Here is a 26,008-nt window from a genome sequence, read left to right on the forward strand (position 1 = left end):
TCTGTCTAAAACTACTTCTATTGGAAGGCTACTCCAGAACCTCACGCCGATGGTAAGAAACTTCAATTACATACCGTAGCAAGTTCTAGACCAGAAGTAGATAGGATGGTTTAGCTGGGGAAAGAAATGATATCCAGACAGCATTTGGAGGGAAGTGTTTCCTCTTCCAAAAGGGTAACCAACTGGAGAGGGTGACTTCAATGGAAAATAGAAAGGGCTTAAGGTGATCTTTCAGCTGGAATTGTCCCAGTTTGCTAACCAAAGTATCCGAATCTGCAACTGTTTGGAAGTTTAACTGCACCCAATTCATCCCTTTTTTACTAACTGCCTTATTTCATGTATGGAAGACTATTTGACCTTTGGAATTAAAGAGATGCTTTATCTCAAGTTTGGTATAGGTCACAGATGCAACATATGTAGTACTGTTATAGCAGCCTTCTGGATTTTTTTTTTCACATGGCACATTTTTCACATTTTTTTCAATTTTTATTGGTCTACTTAAGCCCAATGTCCTGTGCCTCTTTCTTCTGATTCTTCCTTCCTCCCTTTGTGCTGTTCCTTGCCTCCCACAAACTTTAAACAGTTTTCTATTTCCTGTGCAGCAAGCGTCCTTCCTCTCTTAGTGTGATAGTCCACTGACTTCACAAAGCCTTTGTTTAATTCAACAGGTGTTTTGGGCACCTACCACCCTTCACCTTGGACTATCTCAATTTGCAGTGTTTTGGGCCAGCCTATACATGCTGTCAAGCAGGGTCTCAAACCTGGTAGGTATTCTCTGCAGCACACCAGATAACAGCAGCTGCAAGAAATTAATGTGGCATGGCAGAGGGGAAATGGTCTCCTTAAAATAAACTAACACTTGCCATTTCAAATTCTGTTATGGGCATAACATTTATGGTGGAACTGACACTACATTAGACTGATCAGAATCCCATAGACACAGTAAATACCAGTTATCACTGAAATATGTTATCTCCCTCCTTCCTCCAGTCTTTCTTATTTTTGTATGTGTAGTTTAGGTTAAATTGTCACTTCAAAGTAAAATAAAATTTCATAATTATAATCTGTTGCAGATGTTCTGTTTGATTGGCAGTCATAATGGCATATACTATATAATTAGACAGCATATGTGATTCTGCCACAGACAATTGGTAACAGTGAAAGATTAGAATTCTAATTATTCAGCCTACATTATAGTCAGAAAAGGAATAGGGCTAATTCTGCCACCCTTATTTGTGTTGAAATCTACTTTACTCTCAATATAATCTGTAGGGCTAATTACAGGGGAATTTATTACTCAGCATGACTAAAACTGGCAGAGCTGATTTCCCTATTAACTGTACAGATATTCCAGTGTGCCATGAAGAAACCAATTAAGAAGCCAGTCTTCTTTCACTGAAGCCAGAAGTGTTAGGTACAGAACTGCCACAATGATCACAATGAAGGCAAAACATTTTTTTTTTTATAATAATGGAAGCAGAAGAGAAGAATGTGCTATTCCTCACACAGGCAGAGAGAAGTGGTTCACTGCAGTCTACATGACTTCTTATTTGACTTTTGCTAAAGTTGAAATGCTTAATTTTTATGAGAATTGAATTTTCACTTGAGTCAGTAAAAAAAATTAAAAATGAGGCATTAGATAGTTTATGCTACAGGTGCCAGAATAGGGAGCCAATCACCTTCAGGACATCAGCTCACAGCTGGTGTGTCTGCACTTGCGCTTTAATGCACATTAGCCTATTTTAATGCACATTAAAGTGTCACTAAAAAAGTGCTACTTAGTTAGTGCTCATTGAAATAGGCTAACGCACATTAAGCGTCACTTAAAAACTATGGTGCCTGCACATGAGCACGGAGGCTGCTCCAATGCACTGTAATTACAGCACATCAGAGTAGACTTGATTAAGTAATTACCACGGTCTTTCAATGAGCTTTTGTTCAAGAGCCCCCACTGCCATTTTTAAGTGTGGGGACACTGATACATGAGATGATGTGGCACTTTAATTAGAGCAGCTCTCAGAGCCATTCTAATTAAAGTATCACCTAACCCACTCCCAGAGAATGTGTAAAATTGCCCTGTGCTCTTTAGTTAATGTGCATTAAGACAGGCTAATACACAGTTTCCTAGTACCTCACAGTGGAGGTACTAGATTTAACATGCATTAATTAAAGCACATTAATGCATGTGTAGATGCGCCCATCAAGTCTAGATCACTAGTGCTGAAACGTTATAAATAAATTACAAAAGGTCAGATCTTATTTCATCTCTTAGCTGCCTGCACAAGATGGCTAAGTAGCTAAATGCAATCCTCTTCTCTGCTTCTCAAATTCCTTGAAAGCCATTAGCACAAAAGGTGGGTGGGGTCCTCCTTCCCATTCATTTGTTGAGACTTAGTCTTAAGGCTAAGAGGGAGGCCTCCTACAAAAGTGGTTTGTCAAGGAGTTGAGCAGGGTGGAATAGGATCTGCTCAACCCATTAAAAGTTTGGAATCAATCTGAGTGCCTTTCCCATATCTCAGGTCCCAAATACACTTACCAGCACTAGGGAACCCTTCTGTCACTGCAGCCTCGACAGACACCCAACCTAACATATCTAACTACAAGCTTCATTGCAGATCAGTATCAGAGCCCAAACCTGGGGCATCTCAAAATAAAAACACAAGCTTCTATTATGTGTCTGGCAAACTAATCTCCCTGACTGGCAGCTGTATCAGACACATGAATCTCTTGTAGAAATCAAGCACTAGAGGAACAAAGACATGGCTAGTGCTGAACTATGTTGCAAGAGCTAACGGAACCATCTTTTATTGATGTGAGTTCTTCTGAAGTCTGAGGTTAATACTAGCTTCAGTGGGCCAAGCAGAGCTTACTGTATGCTCCAGTGTATAAAATATCTAACACAACAACATTAAAAAAGCTCCTTTTGGCATCATTTTGTCAGAGGCTATTACTAACTTATTATTAGTTTAAACATTTATTCCCCTTGCCTTTCCTGGGGAACACAGAGCAAAGAGCATTAGTCACAGGATTGATTCAAATGACGGAAAGAGGAATTGGAAATAAAATTAACGATTTAGGGAAGTTGCAAAAATCCTGATGGAAATGGCAGCCAGACCATTTAAGGAATGAAAAGAAGGAAAGATCTTATCCAGCACTGAGTTATCCTCAGCAGTGTCCTCCTTTTAGTACAACTCTGGCAGTTCATCCAGGTCAAACATATAAAAGACTTCAGCCTAAAAAAAGGCTTGATTATGCATGTTGCCTCCCCACCCATCATACAAAACTACAGAGGATTTCAGTCTGGACTGAAACATTATGTTGTGAAACAAATACATTGTTTCCTAATGTGGTCCTATGTGTAGTAAAAAGACGTTAGCCCCCATAATTTTGCAGTAATGCTTGAGCAACAACCATATGATAGAAGTGTCTTATGACCATCTTATGACCCTTTTGTGTAAAGATCAGGAGGTCTAAAGTCCAAGCTGTGGTTCTTACTGCTTGCCTTGCATTTTGAAATCATCTCTGTCCAGTGCCTTAAGGTTACGTTAAGATAAGAAGTTACTAAAGTTTAACTAACTTTGTTGAAATTGCTCTTTTCTTCTGAGCATGCTGCAATTCTACCTTTGAGTGCACACGTACTAACCCTGATAAGTCACATTAACCAATAACTAGTTAAGTACAGCCTACAAGATAAGACGTCACAATTAGGAACTGGTACTGCAGCCAATAAACTTCTAGTACGTCAAGACTCTGTTGAATGTAAGCTATAAAAATGTGATTCCAGGCCGGACTCATCGTCGGCCCTGATTTGAGCTCTCTGCTCCTCGGTCGAACTGTTTGCAAACAATAAACCTAGATGGACCCAGCCTGTATGTGTGACTCTTTCCTTGAGGGTAATTGAACAAGCCTCCAGGGGAACGAAACTAGCCGTTTTGGCAACAATTTGGCGAGCCAGGAAGGAGCCCTCTGGACTACTTCAGGGCACGACGAGATCGGCAAAGGGGAGTCGTGAAGTGGCCACCGGACTGATCTTGGAGTCCATCATGACCCCTGGGTCCGTGAGTCGGGCACCTGAAAGGTCAAAGGCACTCCTTTGAACAAGTCATCCAGGCTGAGTGGGTCCGAAGAGACGGCGCCAGGGGTCCAGCAGAGTGAGTATTCGCTTTCCTTGTGTCAATTGAATGGTCTCTAAGGGAATTTGGGGAGCCCTGAGGATTTAAGTGTTGGTTTTGGTATCCAGCATATTGGTCTGGATTTTGGATCCGGGGAATCCCTTTAGAAAAATGAGCCGCTGACCAAGTCTGAGACTATAGCTGAGCCTAGCCGCACCGATTCTGCCCAACGAGGTAGAGTCGAACGCAAGGGGGCTCAGCTGGAACCTCGTGACTCAGTGGACAGGGACCTGAGTGCATTTGTATATTGGTAGACATAATGGGTTCGGGTAGCTCCCGAGAAGAAGATTCTGCTTCCCCATTAGGATGCATGCTGAGGAATTTTGGTAAATTTAAGGGAGACTATGGAATAGAAATGACAAAGGATGACTTGATTATATTTTGTCAGAAGGAATGGCCCACTTTCGGGGTTGGATGGCCAGAAGTTGGTTCTTACAATGTAAAATTAGCTAATGCAGTTTCAAATGTGATAACCCGGGACAGCCACTGGGATCAGTGGCCGTATATAGATTGTTGGATAAGTGCTATAATGAATCCTGTTCCCCCATGGGTTCAGAAGTGTAAAAAGAAAATGTGTAAGATGTTATTGACAAAAGACACTGGGAGAACAGCCCAAGTCCTTCCTGATTCTGGTAGTGAGGGAGATCTGATTCAGGGACCAGGACACAGAGTTAGAACACAGTCACCTGTCAGCCCCAGTTCCAGGAGTCAGGAGTCACCATCATCATCTCAGATGGACTCTAGCCCCAGCTCCAGGAGCCAGGAATCATCACCATCATCCTCATCATTCCGAGAGGATCCTGACTTTTTGGGCAGGGAGAGGTCAGAAAGTCCCTCAGTAGTACCCCTAACTGGCCTCGGGGTTTCAGGAGAAAAGAAGGGAAAAGACCCAGAGAATCTCCCACCAACAGCTCCCCCTTATGAGGAAATGGACAGCTTCCCAGAGGGGTTGGCTCAAGCTCAAATCAGCGTTAAAGCTCGTGGAATCCTGGCATGATAAAATCCCCTGGAGTTCCCGTAACAAGAACCCCAATTACAATTGTCCCATGAGACAAGTAGTGACTCCAGGAGAAGGGGGGGGAACAACCTTCGTTTACGTATCCTTTCACACGTCAGATTTGTTTAATTGGAAGAATCAAAATCCTTCTTTTAGAGAAGACCCCGATAAGATGCAAAATCTGTTTCGGTCAGTAGGGCAAACCCACTGTCCTACCTGGGCTGATGTTCAAATGATGCTGCATACCCTCCTGACCTCTGAGGAAAGGCGGATGGTACAGGGAGTAGCGGATAAGATAGCTGAGGAGCGGGTAGTAGCCCCTGGAGGGGACCTGCGTGCTGTATGTCCTATTGAGAGTCCCAATTGGGATAACGACTCAGAGGAAGGGAGAGATCTGAATCGTCAATATCTGGGGATTATAGTAGAAGCTCTGGGTAAGGCAGTACCATGGGTACCAAACCTCTCCAGGATATGCGAGGTCCGCCAAGAAAAGGATGAATCTCCCTCAGCCTTCCTCGAGCGGTTGTATGATGCCTTTAAGAAATTTAGTGAAATAAACCCTGAGGCTTCAGAAAATCACCGCATGGTGAATATGCTGTTTATTGGGCAGGCGGCCCCAGATATAAGGAAGAAGTTGCAAAAAGTTGAAGGAGGACCAGGGAAACCCCTTTCAGAGCTAGTGGAAATTGCGTATAAAGTCTATGGGAACCGGGATCAAATAGCAGAAAAGAAGGAGGAGAAGCGTGGACAGAAGCAAATGGCCATGCTAGCAGCCGCCTTAAGCAAGAGTACTAATGGCAATGGAGGATGGAAAGGGCAACCAGAGGGGGGGGCAGAAGAAAGGAAGAGGTCGGCCGCAGCCGGATGAATGTGCATATTGCCGGGAAAAAGGACATTGGAAAAAAGATTGTCCTAAGCTACGGGATAAAAAGAGGGAAACCCAACGAGGGGACCGCCAGATGCTAGCGGAATCCTCGGGAGAAGATTCTAGCTGAAGGGTCCAGGGATTCAAGGCCACCGCCCTACGGGCAAACGCCCGGAAGGATCCCATGGTACAGATTAGGGTAGGTGGCAGAGATTATGAGGCCCTAGTGGATACTGGGGCCACCTTTTCAATGATTCCTGTGAAACCCCCTTTAGCTAAAGGAAGCGGAAAGTATGTAACGATAGAAGGGATAGAGGGAAGATGGCTCAGATTGCCTGTATATAAGCCCCTCCTCACGAAGATTGGGAATAATAAGCTGGAGCATGCATTTGTAGTATCACCTGCCTGCCCAGTAGCACTATTGGGACGGGATTTGCTAACAAAACTGCAAGCGGAAATCTTCTTCCGTGAAGATCAAATCGTAGTGCAATGACTGGTAAAGCAAGGCTCAAACTACCAGATGGCTTTACGGACAGTTGAGACAAGATCAGAACCCAAAGGGATTGAGATTTTAGAAAATGTGGATCCCTGTGTATGGGCAGACGGAACTCCTGCCCGAGCAAAATATGTACACCCTGTAAAAATTCCCCTGAGGGAAGGAGAAGGTCCTGTGTGTGTCAAACAATATCCTCTGAAGAAAGCCACTCGAATAGGCTTGAAGCCACTAATTGAAAAATTTAAGAGGTATGGGTGGTTAATAGAGGGATCATCCCCCTTTAACACCCCAATCTTGGGTGTACCCAAAGCAGATGGAATCTCTTTTAGGCTGGTACAAGACTTAAGGGCCATAAACAAAAAGATTTTAGTGGACCACCATACAGTCCCAAATCCCCACACCATCTTAACCCAGGTTCCAGCGGATGCTGAGGTATTCTCTGTGCTAGATTTAAAAGATGCTTTCTTCTCTATTCCACTACATAAAGATAGTCAGAAATTGTTTGCCTTTGAATGGGAAGATCCAGATACATACTATAAGACCCAATTGTTGTGGACGGTATTACCTCAGGGATTTGCTTCATCTCCTCATATTTTCAGAACAGCTTTGCAAAAAGATTTGGAGCACTGGAAAGAGAGACACCATGAAGTGGCACTATTGCAATATGTTGATGATTTATTAATAGCAAGTCCCGACTTACAGACAGGGAAAAAGGCGACAGAATCCTTACTGAATACCCTGGGACAGAGAGGGTATAAGGTGTCTAGAGAAAAAGCTCAAATTTGCCAACCAAAGGTTACCTTTTTGGGATATGAGATTAAGAAGGGGATTCGGGCTCTGAGCAAGGATCGAATTCAAGCAATTCAGGATATGCATGCTCCCAGGAACCCTAAAGAGCTGCGAGCTTTCTTGGGTTTAACCGGGTTTTGTAGACTGTGGATTCCTGATTATGGGGGAAAAGCCAAACCCCTATATGAGTCCCTCACGAAGGAGGGTCTCACAAATTGGAAATGGACAAAGGAAAAACAACATGCATTTGAATTACTGAAAGCTGCCCTCTTGTGACCCCCAGCATTAATGATCCCAAATGGGCACAAGCCCTATAGACTATATGTGCATGAAAACAAAGGGGTAGCTTCAGGAGTTTTAACTCAGCCAGTTGGTCCAACTTGGAAACCAGTGGGATACTACTCCAAGGTCTTAGACCCGGTGGCAAAGGGGTGGCCTGCATGTTTGAGGGCTGTCACCACCACTGCTACCCTCGTGGAAGAGACCCAAAAGATTGTTATGCGAGCTGACATGGAGATACACACTCCACATGGGGTTCCCCAGATTCTCGGAGGAGAAGGAGGGAAATTTTTTAACCCCTCCAGACAATCGAGATATGAAATCTTCCTTTTATCTAATCCAGGTCTTACCTTTAAGCACACCACTGCCTTAAATCCAGCAACTCTACTGCCGGAGCCGGGGCCTCCGGGTCATGACTGTTTAGAAGTATTGACACAGACAGTACTAATTCACCCTGATTTGAACGATGACCCAATTGAGAACCCAGAGGAGGAATTCTTTGTAGATGGTTTGAGCAGTGTGATACAGGGTGTGCGATATACCGGATGTGCTGTGGTGACATTGACAGAAACGGTATGGAAAGAAAAGCTCCCTGCAACATGGTCAGCACAGGCAGCGGAGCTCGTGGCCCTAACTCGTGCACTAGAATTGGGAAAAGATAAAAGGGTAAACATTTTTACAGACTCACGTTATGCCTTTGCCACTGTTCATGCCCATGGGTTGTTGTGGAAAGAGCGGGGATTCATCACGGCCTCTGGACAAAAGATTGCCAATGGCCCACAAATAATAATGTTATTGGAAGCCCTCCGGCTACCAAAGGAGGTGGCCGTGGTACATGTAAGAGCCCATGGCAAGGCTGCAGATGAACGCCAGAAAAGGGGAAATGCAAAGGCTGACATGGCAGCTAAAGAGGCAGCACAAACAGGAGGAGAGGCAGCGTTCCAGGGCACGGCCCATGAAGTGTCTTCCTATTTAGAAAATTGTGAAGTAAAATATGGTCCAGGGTCAGATAAGCTAGCCGCTGAACTCAAGGCTAGTAAAAATTCACAGGGATGGTGGATCGTACCAGGAGGGAAAGTGTTGATACCTCGAGCCCTGCTGGGAGAGATACTCCACCGATTGCATTCTTCCACTCACATGGGAAGCACAGCAATGGGAGATTTGTTGACTCATCAAATGGTAGCCCCCGGACTTTATTTGGATGCCCAGAGAGTGGTCTCTCAGTGTCCGACTTGCCAGAAGGTGAATCCAAAATCTGCCAGACCACCAGCTCCCATGGGAGGAAGACCGTGGGCTCAATATCCTGGACAAGCTTGGCAGATTGATTTTGCTGAACTTCCTAGATCCGGCCGATACCATTACCTATTGGTACTAGTTGACCAGTTAACTGGTGGGTGGAAGCGTACCCCACGAGAACAGCTACCGCATCTACAGTAGCACGGGTGCTACTCCACGAGATAATACCCAGATTTCTGTTACCTGAGTCTATTGAGTCAGATCAAGGCAGTCATTTCGTGGGGAAAATAGTACAGGAAGTGTCCAAAGCTTTAGATATCACTTGGAAACTCCATGCTCCATGGAGACCCCAGAGTTCAGGCCAGGTGGAACGCATGAATAGGACACTGAAGGCTATGTTGACAAAAATTTGTATTGAGGCTCATTTGAAATGGCCACAGGCACTCCCACTGGCTTTAACTCGTATTCGTAGTACACCACATAGGGGAATTAAATTATCACCTTTTGAATTGATGTTTGGTATGCCTCCCAGGGTCTCGCCAGCAGGATGGAGGGAACTAGTTACTGTAGAACTTAGTAAATCTGAAATTTGGAAACACGTTATTGCCTTGCAGTCTGTTTTGTCTTCTCTACACAGGTTTGCTGCATCCTTCCAGAGCCTTCCGCTTGATGCACCAGCCCACAACTTCAAACCGGGTGACCAGGTCCTGGTACAGAAGTGGAAAAAAGATCCTCTTGCGGAAAAGTGGGAAGGACCCTATCAGGTGTTGCTGACTACGCACACGGCTGTCCGCTTATCAAACAGCTACAAGTGGACCCACTATTCAGGAGTGAAGCCTTTTCATCTGGAGGACACCAACTCCCAGGGTGTGGTCACTCCGGAAGCTGACAATACCCGGGAACAAGAAGCCGACAAGTGGACAAGTGAACCAGTAGGAGATCTGAAGTTACGCTTACACAAATGTGGACTCTAATCTATTTTTTTGGACTCATGTCCCTTTTAGGTATAGCAAACCCAAAAGGATATCACCCAGACTGTTGCAAATGTCCCTTTGACATAAAGCTTAAGCCCCTAAATAAGACTAGCTATGAGGCTTCAAAGTCTACTATAATCAATGCCTCTATGCATACCCTCTCCAAATGCTGCTTGAGTCGAGAAATTATAATACCGTATGCACTCCGTGCTGGTCCAACACCGGTATGTATACAGCCAGAACCAGAACTCTGGTCGGCAATCCTCAGAGATTGGCCTTCAAATCCTCCCTTCGAGGTTGAGCCCCAGGGAATCCGCATAGGAGATTATTATTACGCCATGAATAAAACTGTAAGACCTAAAGGTCCACCTGCAAACCCATGGGTGGGAAATGTATGGGTGGCCCTTCTCAAAGAGTCAGCCCGCGCTCTAACTAACCACAGTTGTCTTCTGTGTGCACTTACTCCTGTTTCTAGTGATGAGGGAGTCCCTTTCCTGCCTATTCCCCTCAATAGGACAGGCCTAATCTCTGACTGGGGCTTTAATCGTGATTTTAATCTCTCCTCACGATTTAATGGTTCTGGGAGACTCTTGGTAGCGAAGATTAAAGGATCTATTTGTATTTCCCAACAGGGAGGGGGATTTAGGGTGGGACAGTCACGATGCCAAGAGACATGGATATCTAAGGAGGTTGCCCCTCGCCAAGGTGCTTGGACACATGCAAACGCTTCATATGATACGTTTGAAAGCCTCCCTTGTCTCCTGGGTGAGGAACAAATTTTAGTTTGGGGCCACAATTGCACTCATTATCAAAACGGTACGAAAAACTCTTTAAAAAGGGGTTCACTGACCTTGGCTTTAATGTTTTCCCGTTCTAGCATCGTAAATGAAACCTGTGGGCTGTGGTGGATTTGCGGGTGATGGGCATATAGGCAGCTTCCCCCCAGTTGGGCTGGGACCTGTTATCTAGGGGCTTTGATTCCTGGCATTTGGCTAGTGCAGCCAACACCTCATGATACTCAAACCATCCACCCTGGGCTTTATCGTGCTAAGCATGGTACTGATACCTCCCTTGAAAAGATAGCCGCAGGAGGGAGTCAACGGTGGGGCGATAATGAATGGCCAGCCAAAAGAATCATTCAATATTATGACCCGGCAACTTCGGAACCAGTTGTGGTTGGAAGGGAGCCCACCTATCTGACTAACCGCATTATCAGACTCCAGGCCATAGTAGAGATAGTCACTAACAAGACTGCCACAGCCCTCCGCTTAATTGGAAGTCAACTCACCCAGATACGCACCACGGTGCTGCAGAATCGTTTAGCTCTTGACTATTTACTTGCCAGCGAAGGAGGGGTGTGTAAAAAGTTAAACCTGTCCAATTGTTGTGTTGAAATTGATGATAATGGTGAATTGATAAAAGACCTAGCAAATGATATGGAGAAGGTAGCACATGTTCCAGTCCAGACATGGAACGGATGGAACCTTGACTGGTTCACATCCTGGCTTCCCCAGACTGGCTGGATAAAGGGAGTGTTGATGGCCTTATGCTTGTTAGTATCAATCCTTTCCTTGCTTCCCTGTATGCTACCATGCATCATGACCCTTCTGAGACGGACTGTTCGATCAGTTGTTAACCGTGAAATGTTTGTACACTATCAGAAATTGGCTATCGCAGACACTTATTAAAAATTTAGAGTAAGAAAGCATCTGAGGGGGGGAGTTGTAGTAAAAAGACGTTAGCCCCCATAATTTTGCAGTAATGCTTGAGCAACAACCATATGATAGAAGTGTCTTATGACCATCTTATGACCCTTTTGTGTAAAGATCAGGAGATCTAAAGTCCAAGCTGTGGTTCTTACTGCTTGCCTTGCATTTTGAAATCATCTCTGTCCAGTGCCTTAAGGTTACGTTAAGATAAGAAGTTACTAAAGTTTAACTAACTTTGTTGAAATTGCTCTTTTCTTCTGAGCATGCTGCAATTCTACCTTTGAGTGCGCACGTACTAACCCTGATAAGTCACATTAACCAATAACTAGTCAAGTACAGCCTACAAGATAAGACGTCACAATTAGGAACTGGTACTGCAGCCAATAAACTTCTAGTACGTCAAGACTCTGTTGAATGTAAGCTATAAAAATGTGATTCCAGGCCGGACTCATCGTCGGCCCTGATTTGAGCTCTCTGCTCCTCGGTCGAACTGTTTGCAAACAATAAACCTAGATGGACCCAGCCTGTATGTGTGACTCTTTCCTTGAGGGTAATTGAACAAGCCTCCAGGGGAACGAAACTAGCCGTTTTGGCAACATATGTATTAGTAGTAGGGGAATAGAAATGATTTGTGTAAAACATTGCAAGAAAATGATTTATCTTTCCAAGATCAACTAGGGGTTAAAAGAAAAAAATGAAAGAACAGGTGGAGAACTTCAAGGTCCTATTCTCTAACTTCCCAGTGCTCAGGAGTTTAAAGAACTGGTTCCAGTTTTGGCCCCTCTAATTTTTGTGCAGACAAAAAGATGCAGTTTAACAATATGCATTGAGGATTTCCTGACTTGTTTGCCTTCTGGCTCCTAAAATATCAGAAAACCCCAAAAGAAGGGCATGATGGAAAGTTCAGGTACTCTGATTGCTGTATAGACCCTGTGGTCCTACCTAGATCAGTGGGATTTTCATGAATGCCAGGCAATGTTGGCACTGTTATGCATGCAAGCCTGATTTATAAAATAAGCCCAGAGATTTAAAATAGGAATCCATAGTCTCAAAAATATTCTGACATATTGTGGCCTGAGTTCTTGGCAGTAGAAGAATTGCTCTATTATTTTTCTGTAGTCAAAAAATGGGTGAAAACTAAGGGCTGGTATTTTCCAAGGGGTGCCTCAAGTCTATCAAGTGGGCTTTGAGTCTAACAAGACTGAGAACCACTGACTTAGAACCATTCCACTTTGTGCTGGAGTTTCTTGCTCCTGGGCAAAATGATTACATGTGTGGTCAGGACCACAGCACGATGAGCCAGGGCAGCACAGCTCTGGCTGACAGGTGTCCCAGGGGGTCAACCTCCAGCCCAGAGCTGATCCTGCCTGGCTCAACGTGCTGCAGAGGGACTGGCTGGGGCACAAAGGTGCTACAGTGCACGGCTAGCTGGCAGTAGTACTGTGCGCTAGCCAGCCCTGGTCACTGTCTACATGTGAATTGCAGCAGAGTAAATAACTCCACTGTAGAACAGTACTTGTGTCGGGCATGACTATCCTATAACATAGTTAATTCATTTACTCCAACTTAATACTCCATTCTATTAAGTCAGAGTAGATGGTGTAGATGGTGATGCTTTGCTGCAGAGCAAATTAAGCAACTCTGCACTAAGCGTCTCATGTAGATGCACCCTCTATGTGGCAAACAACATCTTTCGCTCTTGCAAATCAGTTGTCAAAACCCACTTCTTTCAGCTGATCATTTATCCACAATCAGTAAATCTCTAAATTGCATCATCACTGAAGAGAGGGAAAATGTGATTCAGGATCAAAATTAATTATCTGAGTTTCCTTGACATATAGCTTTTTCTCACCTCTCATTTCTGTGCACTCCTCTCTTCCATTCATGCTCATCCTCTTGGGCCCATTGCTATTTCTCATGTTATCTGACTAATGTTGATGGGAAGCTCCTGGGAGCAAAGACTTTGCCTTCTATTTGCCTATAATATGGCAGGTAAATATCTATAACATTAAATTACTAAAAATATAGAATATATTTAGCTAGCTATGAACAGAAGTTTGACATGCATATAGAACTCAGTACTGGAATATCAGTGACTGTTATTAAATTGTAAGGCTTTGAAGATTCAGGTGACAGTGGAATTGAGACAGCATCACCTCTATGGGAATAACTAAGAACAAAAATGTGTGGTTCAAATTTCCAAACATCCTGTTGCCTTTCCTAATGGAGAGAGTGTTCGTTATCTGTACAGTTAGGCTTTAGAAGAAACAAAACACCTAATGGCTCAGGGCTAAGAAAGACCAAGCTTTAACTCATGACTTGACTCCATGAATGCCCTTAACTCTTTGTGGTTTGGGAACTGACTGTCCTTGTTGGAGAGGTAAACCCGTAACTGCTATAGGAGGCTTTTCTGCACCCTGTTTTTTAAACAACTACGTGTATGTCTACACCGATGTGACTACAGCATACTATGGACATAGTAGAGTTAGCTTTAAACTATTAGCTTGGCTACTGATAGCTATCTAGCTGCAACAGCATGAGAGAGTGAATAAATACCATGCCATGGAAGTTGGCTGGCTGCCAGTACCGGAGTGGCCTCATCAAAAGCTAGCACAGATGTGTCTATGATGCAGTGCAGGCATACCCGAAATCCTGCCCACCTTGAGAGATGGGGCACTGGACTGGATAGACCCAATTGGGCCAGGTCATAATAACAGTATCTATGCTCTTGGTTGTCAACCCATATTGCTGAAGAATTTTAAAAAATGGCAATGGATGTACGGAGAATAAACAAGAACAGCAAACTCTGTAAGGCGAGCACTAGAATCTGAATGATCTGCTAACAGCCAGTGTCTTTTAAATGCACTGGGCCAGATGGTATGTGAACTGGTATAGTCTGTCTGAAGTCAAACAACTGATGTGGCTTTGCACTGCATTACCAGATGCAGGTCTGGCCTTCTGTGTTCCCAGCAGAACAAAAAAAGAGAAGCTGACATAGCTTTCTAGTTTCCCCATGAATAGCACTTCTCTTTCATGCTACTGCAACACCAGCTGCCATTCTTGGACTGCCATGTTGAGCAGTATAGTGAATATGATGGCAACTGTAAGTAATCTAATTAGTATGACAGTCAAGATGGGGTAGCAAGTGCTGTAGCATGTCATAGCTAGTCCCACCAGCTAGAATACAAACTTGCTAAGGCTCCTGGGCTCCTGGTTGTTAGCATGTCTCTAATTCATGCTATTATCACATTTTTACTTTTCTGAGTAGATATAACCTGGTGTAAGCAGAGCTATCATGATTGGGTAGATAATTGGGTAGATAATCTGCATGGGTAAAAACAAAACCTGTAAACATGTGAAGTTTGGCTTGACTCCATGAGTGTCCACTCAAACTGCTCCCAACCTGTGGAAAGCTGAAAACGTGTTAACTCACATCCAGTTACCTCACTTCCCTGATAACACTGCATTATCCTGCTATAAAAATACCATATTTATTCACATACCACACACACTTTTCTTCACAAATCAGAGCTCCCATATTTGAGTGAGTGTTTGAAGCAAGGAAGCGGATTTTCTTTGCTGGAATAGAAGCATGAAGATGCTGGCAGCCATTTTGCAACACCAGCTCTCCATGAAAAAGCCAGCGACTCCAGAAGAATCTTTTTTCCTGCATTCTGCCTTCCAAAAACAAGGTATGCCTTATTTGAGGGCATATCGTATGCAGGAAAATCCAGTACTTCACTGGGTTTTCTAGCTAGCAAAAAAGCCAGTGGTGCTGAAGTCAAGGAGTCCTGAGGCACATCATGCTCAAGTTGGCTGATCTGGGAGCTCTTCTCAGTCCTAATCCAAGAACAAGTCATGGGGAATGGATGTTAGCTGTGTTGTTTTATGCACTATTGGAAGAAGCTCAGCAAAGGATCTATAGGGAACAGATTAGACACTTCCTGGGTGCTTCCTCAGGGTCATGTGCTAGCCCCCATTTTTCCAATCTAGCTTCTTGCTAAGCTTCTATAAATGGCGTCTCAAAAGTACATACTTAGTCTGCTGCTTCCCATGTGAATGCACTTCTAGCACACGTGCACAGAACAGGGATGGGCAAAGTCCAGCCCATGGGCTGGAGTGGGCCCACAGTGGACTCCATTTCCCAGCAGGCCCTGCCTGCATCGCTGCAGCCAGTTTCCACGGAGACCCCAGGAGTGGCATGACCATGACAGCGCAGTGTCAGGATTTCCATGGAGACTGGTTCCAGCAGTGCTGACAGGGCACCCAGCTGGATGGAGAGCTGCTCCAGGGCTGGGATCTTGTGGCAGTGACTGCATGGCCCAGAGCTGGAACAGAGGCATGCAGGCAGGAGATCGCAGCTCTGCCCTGGCTCTGGACCACACTTTCACTGCTATAGGCCCTGGCCCCAGAGCAGTTCTCTGCCTAGCTATATACCCTGCCAGCATTGCTGGGGCCTGTCTCCATGGGAACCCTGGCCCCACTCTGTCACAGCCCTGCCACTCCTGGGGTCTCCATGGAAACCAGCCACAGCAACATGGGCAGGGGCTGCTGGGAAATGGAGTTTGGCCACTGGCTAGATCTGCCATTTTGCCCACCCCTAGCCTAGAAGGATAATGGATCTCTTCCTCCATCAGCAAGTTTGTAAGGAAAAGCAATTGAATCCAGTTTGTGTTCCTGGTGTTCTCTCTTCCTCTGTGCACCAGTTTCTTCTTGGAAAGCCCAAGCAATCAAGAGGAAAGAGGCTCTCAATTCCAAGGAGAGAGTTGGGAATTTAGGTGTAGTGGTGGAAAAGGAACCACTCTCTTAACAACTGCATCAAGAGCGGATCTGCTATATACATGCTGCAACATCAACTATTTTTAATAAGTCTAGGACAAGGGGAGAGAGGTAAGACAGGCAGGAGTTCAGGGAAGGATGCTCAACATGTTAGAACAGAAATTGTGGAGAAAGTCTTCTTCCATTCCAGGTAACAAGCTTCACACTGTGCCTTGGGATTTCCTTGGAAATAACTAAAAGCTTCAGCATACAATTAAAAATGCCAGGCTCCTATAGGGCAGAACCTGAGAGGCCTTCTACATTACAAATGCAATTACAATTCTCTAGCCAAGCCAAAGGAAAGAGTAAAGGGTTTGTGTCTCTCAACTCATGAGAGATTCGGGAATCTAGTCCTAAACTTTAGAGAAAACATGATCTTGTGTTTGGAAACCAAACTGGCTCAACCCCTGGCTCTGACACAGATTTTCTATGAGAAGACATTTCATTTCACTGCACATCAGTTCTCCTTTTATAAATGGAAATAACAATTATTTTGCTTTTTGATTGCAGGCCCTTTGGGGCACAAACTGTCTCTGACTGAGCATCATGGCATGCTTGTAGCTTGAGAGCTTAACTCATCCTGGCTGGGGCCTCTGGACACTACTCAAGTAAGTGACAATAAATATGATTAAAGGAAATATCACAAAGCTGGTTGACTTGCCTTCCCATCTTTTGATTTGACAAGACACAGATGGCCTATTCCAAATGAACATTTCCTGACTTTAACTGCTAGACAGGACTGACAAAGCACTATAATTTATAGTTCTGACACAGTACAAGGCACAGAATGGCCAGTTCTACTCAACAGGCTGTTCAGAGAATCAGCCTAGCTTGTCAAAGTGTGATTTGTTTTTCGTATAACTGAACAGGGGGAAGTGTATAAAAGAACTATCAAGCAAAAATGCAACAAATAAATAGCAGTGAAATTAATCTACTAACCATCATCTATAGTCAGGTTGGAACAGCTGCAAGAAGTTGAACGGGCACAAGTTGGAGAAGCTAAAACAAACAAAACCCTCGGGCTTCGAAAGCTAATAGGAAAATTATGACCTGGGCCCTAAAATGACTCTTCAGTCATAGAACATTTTTTGCATCCTGGCCATTTGAGCTTGTTTCTGGACTGCCTTTCCTTTTTGATCTTTAGAGGGTATTCAGTCAGGGTCCCTTCACCTCCCTGCTGCTGGATTTGAGGCTTGGCAGAATGTTAGCTCAATGGTATTATCTTCTACTTACAGCATTTCCATGGAAACTCCTCCATATATCACAACAGGAATAAGGTCTTTGAGAAATACAAGGGGGCAGGCCAGGAAGGGAAGATACTATAGCTACACCCTAGAGAAAGCCTACCTGGGGACTGCTTATTTGGATTATTGAGTAGGCATTAACTGGGTTCACACTCAGCTGTGTACAGGGCACTTGTGGGCAGTAGGCATGAAGTCCATGAGCATTCATCTCTGGAGAAAACAAGATAGGGATCAGGATCCACCATGCAGACATTTGTCCTCTGTATGTGAATGGCTATGGCCTCAAATATGAAAGTTTATGAACCCCTTTGGGGAAAAATTTGAAGGTAAATCTACAGATTCTTCGGTGTGCATTGCTCCTTATACAAGGGGGAGAAAACACTTACAGGAGGGAAATGGTCACAAGTATAACTCTGGTGAGGTGGCAGAGGAGCCAGTTTTATTTCTTCCCTTTTCTCCTTCACTTTTTATTTAGCATCCATCTTTACAATGCTGTCACATCCACCTGTAGCTACTTGTGGACTTGACACTCTCTGGGACAGCTACCAAACTTATTTCTGAGCTACAGGCAGTCCTGTCAGTATTTCTTCAGCGCTCCCTTTCCATTGCTTGAAAATAATGAGGCTGTCCATCTCGCCCACCATCCTAGCTTACTTTCAATTTCTGCTCTCTTCCTCCTTTTCCTCAGGCCTACACTTCCACTTTGTATCCTTCTAGCAAGCTCATCTTCACACATTTTCTCTGCATGATTAAACCCTTGTTCTCTTCCACTTACTTCTCTTTCTCAAGGCCATTTCAGGACAGCAACCGCAACATTCCATCCTTTTTCCACTCCTCCTCGCTGCACTATCAGCCAGCATATTATATCTGTTTGAATTGTTTTGCCCTTGCTCCAGGCCACGATCTCCTTGAGGCAGGGTCTGTGTGTCCTTGTACATTTTTGCAGAGCTGAGCACACTGAAGTGCTCAAACAAAAAGAACCAGGGAAATATTTTTAATGCTCTTCTACCCTTCAGAAGATACGGTAAGGGAAAGATGGAAGCACTGTAATGCTTCTTTCCACCTTCTCCCAGCATTTTGTTTATTCAAAATGCCCAAACTTCACCTTACATAACAGCAATGATGTTTCAGGTGTTGAGAGACAAGGATTTTTTGGCGGGGGTAGTGCGGGGTGCTGTTAAACCCTTTATAGCACCAGCTGCACGGTTGGGAGTGATTTTAGACACTCTTTGGGTAGGGACAAACATTACACATAAACCAGTTTAAGTGATCCGAAACTGGTTTAAACCTGTAACAGAACAGATGTTCGGTGCACATAAACCAGTTTGAAAATGGCTGAAACCGATTTGAGATAAACCTGGTTGAATGTAGTATCAGAGTTAACTGATTTGGCTCAAACCAGTTTATGCAATGTCTGTCCCAGGCCCCATGCTGGTTTAAGATAAGAGTCCCCCAGCATCCCACAATGATCTTGGGGGGGGCAGGGTTCTCTGCTCCACAGTAGGGCTGGCCCTTCCCCTCTGCATCTGCCTGACTTCTCCATGCTAATCAGGCATTATTCCCTCCCACCTCTCTGCTTTACACAGACACCTTGGCATTAGCTAGCAGAACACATATTGGCTACAGGCCATGCTGTGGGAGAGACAAAGGCAGACAGGCTTTTTGGAGCTAATCAACAGGTTAATGTCCTTCCTTGGAAACACTGTTTGGGAAGAGCTGTTTGCTCCCTTCCCTCCCCCTCACCACTCTCTGCTAAGCACAAATCCCCCCCTCCCCTCTGCCATGCTGGGTCTGTGCTAATCAACAGATAGCTGGTAAAGTCTCTCTGTTTTCTTAATGGGGCAATAAACACTGAGATAAGGATGACAAACACTGTTATCATCTTCCCCCTTCCCCTCCCTCCCCCCCACGCTTCCATGCCTGTCAGTTTGCTGCAGGCTCGGACAGTATAAAGAAGCAGGGACAGGGAGATTGAAAAGCTTCGTATCATCAACAGATGCATGCACTGCACACACCCACCTTGCCTCAGAGTGCTAGCCCAGGGATGCAGGCTGGCAACACTCCTGCCCCTTGAGCAGCAAGCAGGGAAAAGCCTGGGACTCCAGGCAGGGTGGGGGTTCAGACCGCTCCCTAATCAGAGCGCTGCTGGGACCTGGCCATACCCCCCTCAGTTTAGCTCTGTGGAAGGGCAGGTAGGGCTGTTCTAGCGCCCCTCACTTTCAGCCTGAACCACGGGAAGCATGTGCCTGTGTTTCCTCAGACCAGAGGGATTGTCTGTATGGTTGGAAACCTGTTCAGCCTAGCCAGGTTAGACTAACCTGCAAAGGTTGAATCAATTCAGACTCAGGCTTTTTGAATGTCTGTCCCTAGCCTTTGGGGCACACAAGTACCCTTCCTCAGATCTGAGAAAGAAGCAGATACAACTTGAGATTTACTTCTTAGACCTGAGGAAGGGTACTTTTGTGCCCCAAAGCCCATCTAAAATCTCTTCCAGCTATGCAGTTGGTTCAGTAAAATATATCCTCCTATCCCACCCTCACCCCACACATACACACAAAAAATCTTTGCATCTTATGTATTCCTGGACCGTAATGGCTACAACATCACTCCACCACTACCACTCATTTCAGAGGATGAGCAGTGGTAATATGAGCCTCTCACCCACTGTTTGAAAGCCCCAAGCCATTGGCCTCTATATTTTCAGCTGCTCTAAGAATCTATCATTCATGCATCATGAGTTCTATTGACACAAACATATGTAGTATCACTCAGTTATCTACAATCACAATTCTAGAACTGTATCACCTGCTTACACACTTAGGAGGTCCCTGCCCTAAAGACCATATCCACTTAGAGTAAATTAAGATAGGGAGGAAGCAGAACAAGTATATCAGAATCAGCCAATTTTGCCTCCTTCCCTCCACACCCCTACCACTTGCATCCCCATTATTGTTAGAGAATACAAATAATGTTTGTAAATGAGCACAGAGCCTACGCAAAGCAACTTGCCTTTGAGCTACGCCTCAGTTTATTCTACTCATACATAATTTGATTTTTTTCACACCAAGGGAAATTAATCATACATAGAAAGCATGGTTTTTCATTCTAAAAATAAAGTGTAAATCTTAATCACATTCCCAGGATTTACTCCTACAGCACACTGCACCATTATTTTAATAGAGTTTAAAAAAAGAACACTCACCCACCCACCCACCCCAAGGAAAGTGGTCCCAGTCCCCCCAGACACCACATTTCTGAACCAAGAAGTGAAGTAGAGCACTGACATGCTGGTCAGGGCTGTCTCATTCTTTAGCGGTACTTCAGAATAGTCTGCTCCATACCAGCTGAGGACAGCTGAAGTGATCTTGTCACATTCTTATCCTACTCCTCAGAGTCAGCAAGCAGCACAGGAATCAGATGCACCGGTTCTGCCCAGCTCTCCAGAGTGGAGACATTCTCAGCTGGTCTGATTTAGTTGCCTTCTTGTCCCTTTGCACCACTGGAGCAATAAGGCTTGGTTATGTAAGAATACTGATGTCACGGTTTTAACGCTACAGCAAGCACTCTCCTGTAAAAACAGTCTTAACTTATATTGTGCAACATGACTGGTAAGCAGTAGAACCAATTCCAGACAAATTGTCTGGCACAGTAGAGGATAAAGGATCTTCCAGGCTGTTATGTCTCCTGGGTGGAAATATGGTGGAAGTAAATCATTTCAGCTACTCGTGACTCAGAAATGAAAATGCTTTTTACATGGAGAAAGTGTTTCTGCTAAAACTTTAAATTTTTCCCTTTTCTGAATCTATGCAGCCTGGTAGTCTGCTTTGAGAGTTTTCTTCCCAGGCTGTCTTCAGTCTTTTCCCCCATTATGCCCAGTTATGCTGTGGTCACATACCAGCTTGTTGGGCAACTTTCACAGGTGGATTTTTGGTGCAGGTGGGGATATTTGCTATTTTCGCATAAGAAGCAAGAAAGAAGTGTGAAAATTATGACTGGAAAACTGAACATGTGGCGCATGATATCTTTAAGATTTTGAGTCACAATTAAGCTTTCCAAGAGAACAACCCAGTTCATGAGAATTCTCAGGCCTTTAATCAAAATAACATTTACAAGATATAAGGACAAATACATTAATGCTTCCAACTTCACATTTCATAGAATCCTAGAAAATTAGGGTTGAAAGGGACTTCAGGGGGTCACCTCGTCCAATCTCCTGCTCAAGGCAGGACAAAGCCAAAGCTTTCTCTAGCTGGGTCTTAAAAACCTCCAAGGATGGAGATTCCACCACCGCTCTGGGTAACCTGTTCCAGTACTTTATTACCTTCCTAGTGAGGAAGTTTTTTTCTAACATCTAACCTAAACTTCCCTCACTGCAGCTTGAGTCTGTTGCTCCTTGTTCTGCCATCTGCCACCGCTGAGAACAGTCTTGACCCATCCTCTTTGGAACCCCCCTCCAGGTGGATGAAGGCTGCTATTAAATCCCCCCTCAGTCTTCTTCTCCAGGCTAAATAAGCCCAGTTCCCTCCGCCTCTCCTCATATGTAGGGACCTACTCAAATTGCAATTCCACTATTTTTGCGGAAACCATGAAAAAGGCAGTTTCCACAATTTTGCACAGAATTGCCAAAAAAAATTACTAAAAATAAAATTCTGGATTCCCGGTGGGAGCCAGCAGCCACTTGCAGCCCAGCCTAACAGCCTGCCGTCGGGGTGGTGGAGGGAAGCCAGTGACACAAAGGGTTAGCAGCTCAGATGGTGGCTGGTGCCCTCCTCCCTCCACTGGTGATTGGCTGAGAAGACTACCTTTTGTGTGGCCCCATCTCTTGCTGCCAATTAGTAACCAGGGGTGGGGCCACATGAAGGGTAGCCATCTATGCCAATCAGTGGTAAGGGGCGGGGCTGCACAAAAAGCAGCCCTCTTGGCCAATCAGTGTTGACGGACGGGGTCACCAGGGCCCCTTGGTCTGTCAGTGGTGTGGGGGGATCTCACTGCAAAAAACCCCCACAAAAATGGTAACTGGCACGATTAGCAACTGACAAAATCACCTGTCTGCTGCCTCGATTTGGGTAGGTCCTTATTCATAAGTCATAAGCCCAAGTCCCCTAACCATTTTCATTTCCCTCCACTAGACTCTCTCCAATTTGTCTACATCATTTCTGTAGTGGGGGTCCCAAACCTGGACACAGTACTCCAGATGTGACCTCACCAGTGCTGAATAGAGGAGAAGACTCACTTCTCTCAATCTGCTGATAACACTTACTAATGCAGTCCAGTATGCCCTTAGCCTTCTTTGCAACAAAGGCACTCTGTTGGCTCACATTCAGTGTAACCTCCAGGTCCTTTTCTGCAGATCTGCTGCTTAGCCAGTCAGCCCCCAGCCTATACTAGTGCATGGGATTGCTCTGTCCTAATTGCAGGACTTTCTACTTTTCCTAACTGAACCTCATGAGATTTCTTTTGGTCCAGTCCTCCAATTTGCCAAGGTCTCTCTGAATCCTATCCCTACCCTCTGGTGTATCTACTATTCCCCCCAGTTTGTGTCATCTACAAACTTGCTGATGGTGCACTCCATCCCATCTTCCAGGTTGTTGAAGAGATTGAACAACACCAGTCCCAGGACTGACCACTGGGGCACTCCACTTGATATCAGCTGGCTGCCAACTAGACATCAAGCCACTGATTGCTACCCTTTGAGCCCAATGATCCATCCAGTTTTCTATCCACCTTTCAGTCCTTTCATCCAACCCAGACTTCCTTAGCTTGCTTGTGAGAATGTTGCGGGAGACTTGCCATTGGTAAATCCATGTTGTTTCTAATCACCTTCTTCTCCTCAAAGTGCTTAGGAATAGATTCCTTGAGAACCTGCTTCATGATTTTATAGTTTCAGTTTCATAGATGTTAGGGTCGGAAGGGACCTATTAGATCATCAAGTCCAGCCCCCTGCCCTGGGCAGGAATGAGTACTGGGGTCAGATGACCCCAGCCAGGTCTCTGTCCAATCTCCTTTTAAACATCTCCAAGGAAGGGGACAGCACCACCTCCCTTGGAAGCTTATTTCATATTTTGGCAACCCTCACTGTAAATAATTTTTTCCTGATGTCCAATCTGAATTTGCTCTCTTACAGTTTGTGGCCATTATTTCTAGTTACCCCGACAAGCACCCTGGTAAGCTTTGTATCCCCTATTTCTTGCTGGTCCCTCCGATGAGTTTGTAGGCGGCCACAAGATCACCTCTCAGCCTCCTCTTGCAGAGGCTGAAGAGGTTCAGATCTCCCAATCGGTCCACATAGTGTTTTTTCTGTAGGTCTTTAACCAGACGAGTGGCCCTCCTCTGAACCCTCTCCAGGCCACCCACATCCCTCCCAAAGTGTGGTGCCCAAAAATGGATGCAGTTCTCCCGCTGCGGCCTCACCAATGCCACATAGAGGGGAAGGGACTGAGGTGGGACTGACTGATCTTATGTTTCCCTGGATCCTACTTCTTCTCTTTCTTAAAGATGGGCACTATATTTGCCCTTTTCCAATTGTCCAGGACCTCTTCCAGTCATCACAATTTTTCAAAGATAATGGCCAGTGGCTCTGTATTCATATCAGTCAATTCCCTCAGCACCCTTGGGTGCATCACGTCTGGCCCCTTGGTTTTGTACACATCCAGATTTCTAAATAGTCCCTAGCTTGTTTTTTCACCACTGTTGGCTGCTCATCTTCTCCCCAAACTGTGCTGCCAAGTGTAGTAGTCTGGAAGCTGACCCTGACTGTGAAGACCAAGGTAAAAAACAAACTAAAAAACATTAAAATTAAAAAATTAAACATATCTACCACAAATCCAACAGATACTAAGACACAGTCAGTTACGAGATAAATTAGTTAATTAAAATACGTTTTTTTCAACATATTAAAAATATACAATGTAGAATACAATTGTGGATTTCAATGCATGACACTTATTGACAAAGGAAGAAAAATGTTGTGACATCATCAGTGTAACCCCACGCTACAACACAGTAACAGATAATATATACGGCAGGAAATGTTTTTGGACAACTGTCAAAATTAGAATGGAAACACACTATTGGTCTGAGTTTCACATGTGCTCAGCATCTCTGGACATCAGGCTAAGTATTATCAAAATTAAGGAGGGGAGAATCAAGCTATAATCTCAGTCTAAGAGAATTTAGCAGCACATTTGATGCAACTAGAGCATGGAAAATTCTGAGCTGTGATTGGAAATGTTCACCAGTTTACTAGTGGACATAACGTCAAGTCCCAAGCTCACTCCCTCTTTTCCTCTAAGATGCAGTTCACCTCTTGTTCCCTGTTGTCAGTGCTAGTGAAAAACCCTTTCAAAGAAGTCTATATTAATATAGGTATTTACAGTAAAAACCAATTAAGTATTTCCCTGTCTGACCACTGCAACTCTTCCTGTTCAGACACAAATTGAAAATAGTCTATTTTATTTGAAAATGGATAATAATTTAAGATATATGGAATTTTTCAATATTTTGTATAAATGCCCTGAGCAAGTATTCCACATCTTGTTGCAGCTTCTGACTGATAGACCTTGAAGGCTTTTGCTTTAGCATCTTGGCTGCGAAAGGTACTGAGATGAGGGTCAACTTTCTCCAAAGAGGGCAAATGACAAAGTGGAGCTGATTTCACAGGCCGTTGGTGTTCTCTCAGCATGCTGCAGTATGTCTTGTATACTTTCCCATGGGGCATTATCCTCTTTTTTTGTTCCTTTTGAATGTAGGTGTTTTCCCGTTGTTCCTCCACCCAGATATCCTGGAACCGATGCTCGAGAACATCTGTGATAGGGGTATGGCGGCGAGGTGGCATTCCATATGTCATGGCATCTGGTAGGCGTGGTGGGTCCTTTTTAAAGTGACGTTCGTCATCTTCGGGGAGACGGATATCATGGGTTTGGCGGTACCTATAGTGTTCCTTTGCTGTGATAAGGCCAGCCTTGACTGCTTTGTGGTTCATAGAAATAAAATCACGTGGCATCTTCTTTGGTGGTTTTGGTGCAACTTTCATTACATTCCAGTGGCCTATCGCTTCAGGAACTCCCCCCTCATTGGGAAGACGTAGTCCATACACAAAATCAGACCCTGGCAAGCGTGCACAAATTTGGCGTGGCCTTCCCAGCTCTGGCTTAAGGATGAGGTGGTTCTGGAACATGGTGTCTCTCAGCACCCCAACTCTCTCATTTTCCATCCCCAATTGGATATCAGCTGCGATCAGGGGGATCAAGGGCGGGGGACAGATGTCACTAACGCTGCATCTTCTTTTCTTTTTCTGAGGGAATCTGTGATCCTTGGATGCTTCCATTGCCAATCAGTGAGAAGCGAGCAGAGATTATCACTCCCAGCTCTCTTGTCCAACGTGGGCAACTGAACTTGTTAGCCCTACAAGCCTAACTCTAGATTCTTGT

The 26,008-nt window shown here is 44.7% G+C and overlaps 3 protein-coding genes across 6 annotated transcripts in view; 1 reads left to right on the forward strand and 2 right to left on the reverse strand.

Moving 5' to 3' along the window:
• NRIP3 (nuclear receptor interacting protein 3) overlaps positions 1-26,008 on the reverse strand; it is a 43,408-nt gene that overhangs the window by 14,998 nt on the left and 2,402 nt on the right. The gene's annotated exons all lie outside the window — the stretch shown is intronic.
• Positions 3,365-12,040, forward strand: LOC132248696 (uncharacterized). Of its 2 annotated transcripts, none has more exons than XM_059722665.1 (2): positions 3,365-4,151; positions 9,449-12,040. In XM_059722665.1, exon 2 carries the CDS (start codon positions 9,796-9,798, stop codon positions 10,726-10,728), a length of 933 nt encoding a protein of 310 aa, XP_059578648.1. In that variant the 5' UTR covers positions 3,365-4,151; positions 9,449-9,795; the 3' UTR covers positions 10,729-12,040. The 2 variants fall into 2 exon arrangements, with proteins under 2 accessions (XP_059578648.1, XP_059578649.1); XM_059722666.1 differs by having other exon boundaries at positions 9,472-12,040.
• Positions 24,517-25,981, reverse strand: LOC102566777 (cilia- and flagella-associated protein 77-like). The gene has a single exon (XM_059721382.1). It carries the CDS (start codon positions 25,903-25,905, stop codon positions 25,072-25,074), a length of 834 nt encoding a protein of 277 aa, XP_059577365.1. The 5' UTR covers positions 25,906-25,981; the 3' UTR covers positions 24,517-25,071.

This window comes from Alligator mississippiensis, chromosome 2 (genome assembly GCF_030867095.1).
Source record: "Alligator mississippiensis isolate rAllMis1 chromosome 2, rAllMis1, whole genome shotgun sequence".
In the NCBI taxonomy this organism is placed as follows: domain Eukaryota; kingdom Metazoa; phylum Chordata; order Crocodylia; family Alligatoridae; genus Alligator; species Alligator mississippiensis.

Coding starts and splice junctions, on each gene's coding strand:
- LOC102566777 (XM_059721382.1), bottom strand. CDS start 25,905: ATGGAAGCATCCAAGGATCACAGATTCCCTCAGAAAAAGAAAAGAAGA.
- LOC132248696 (XM_059722665.1), top strand. CDS start 9,796: ATGTGGACTCTAATCTATTTTTTTGGACTCATGTCCCTTTTAGGTATA.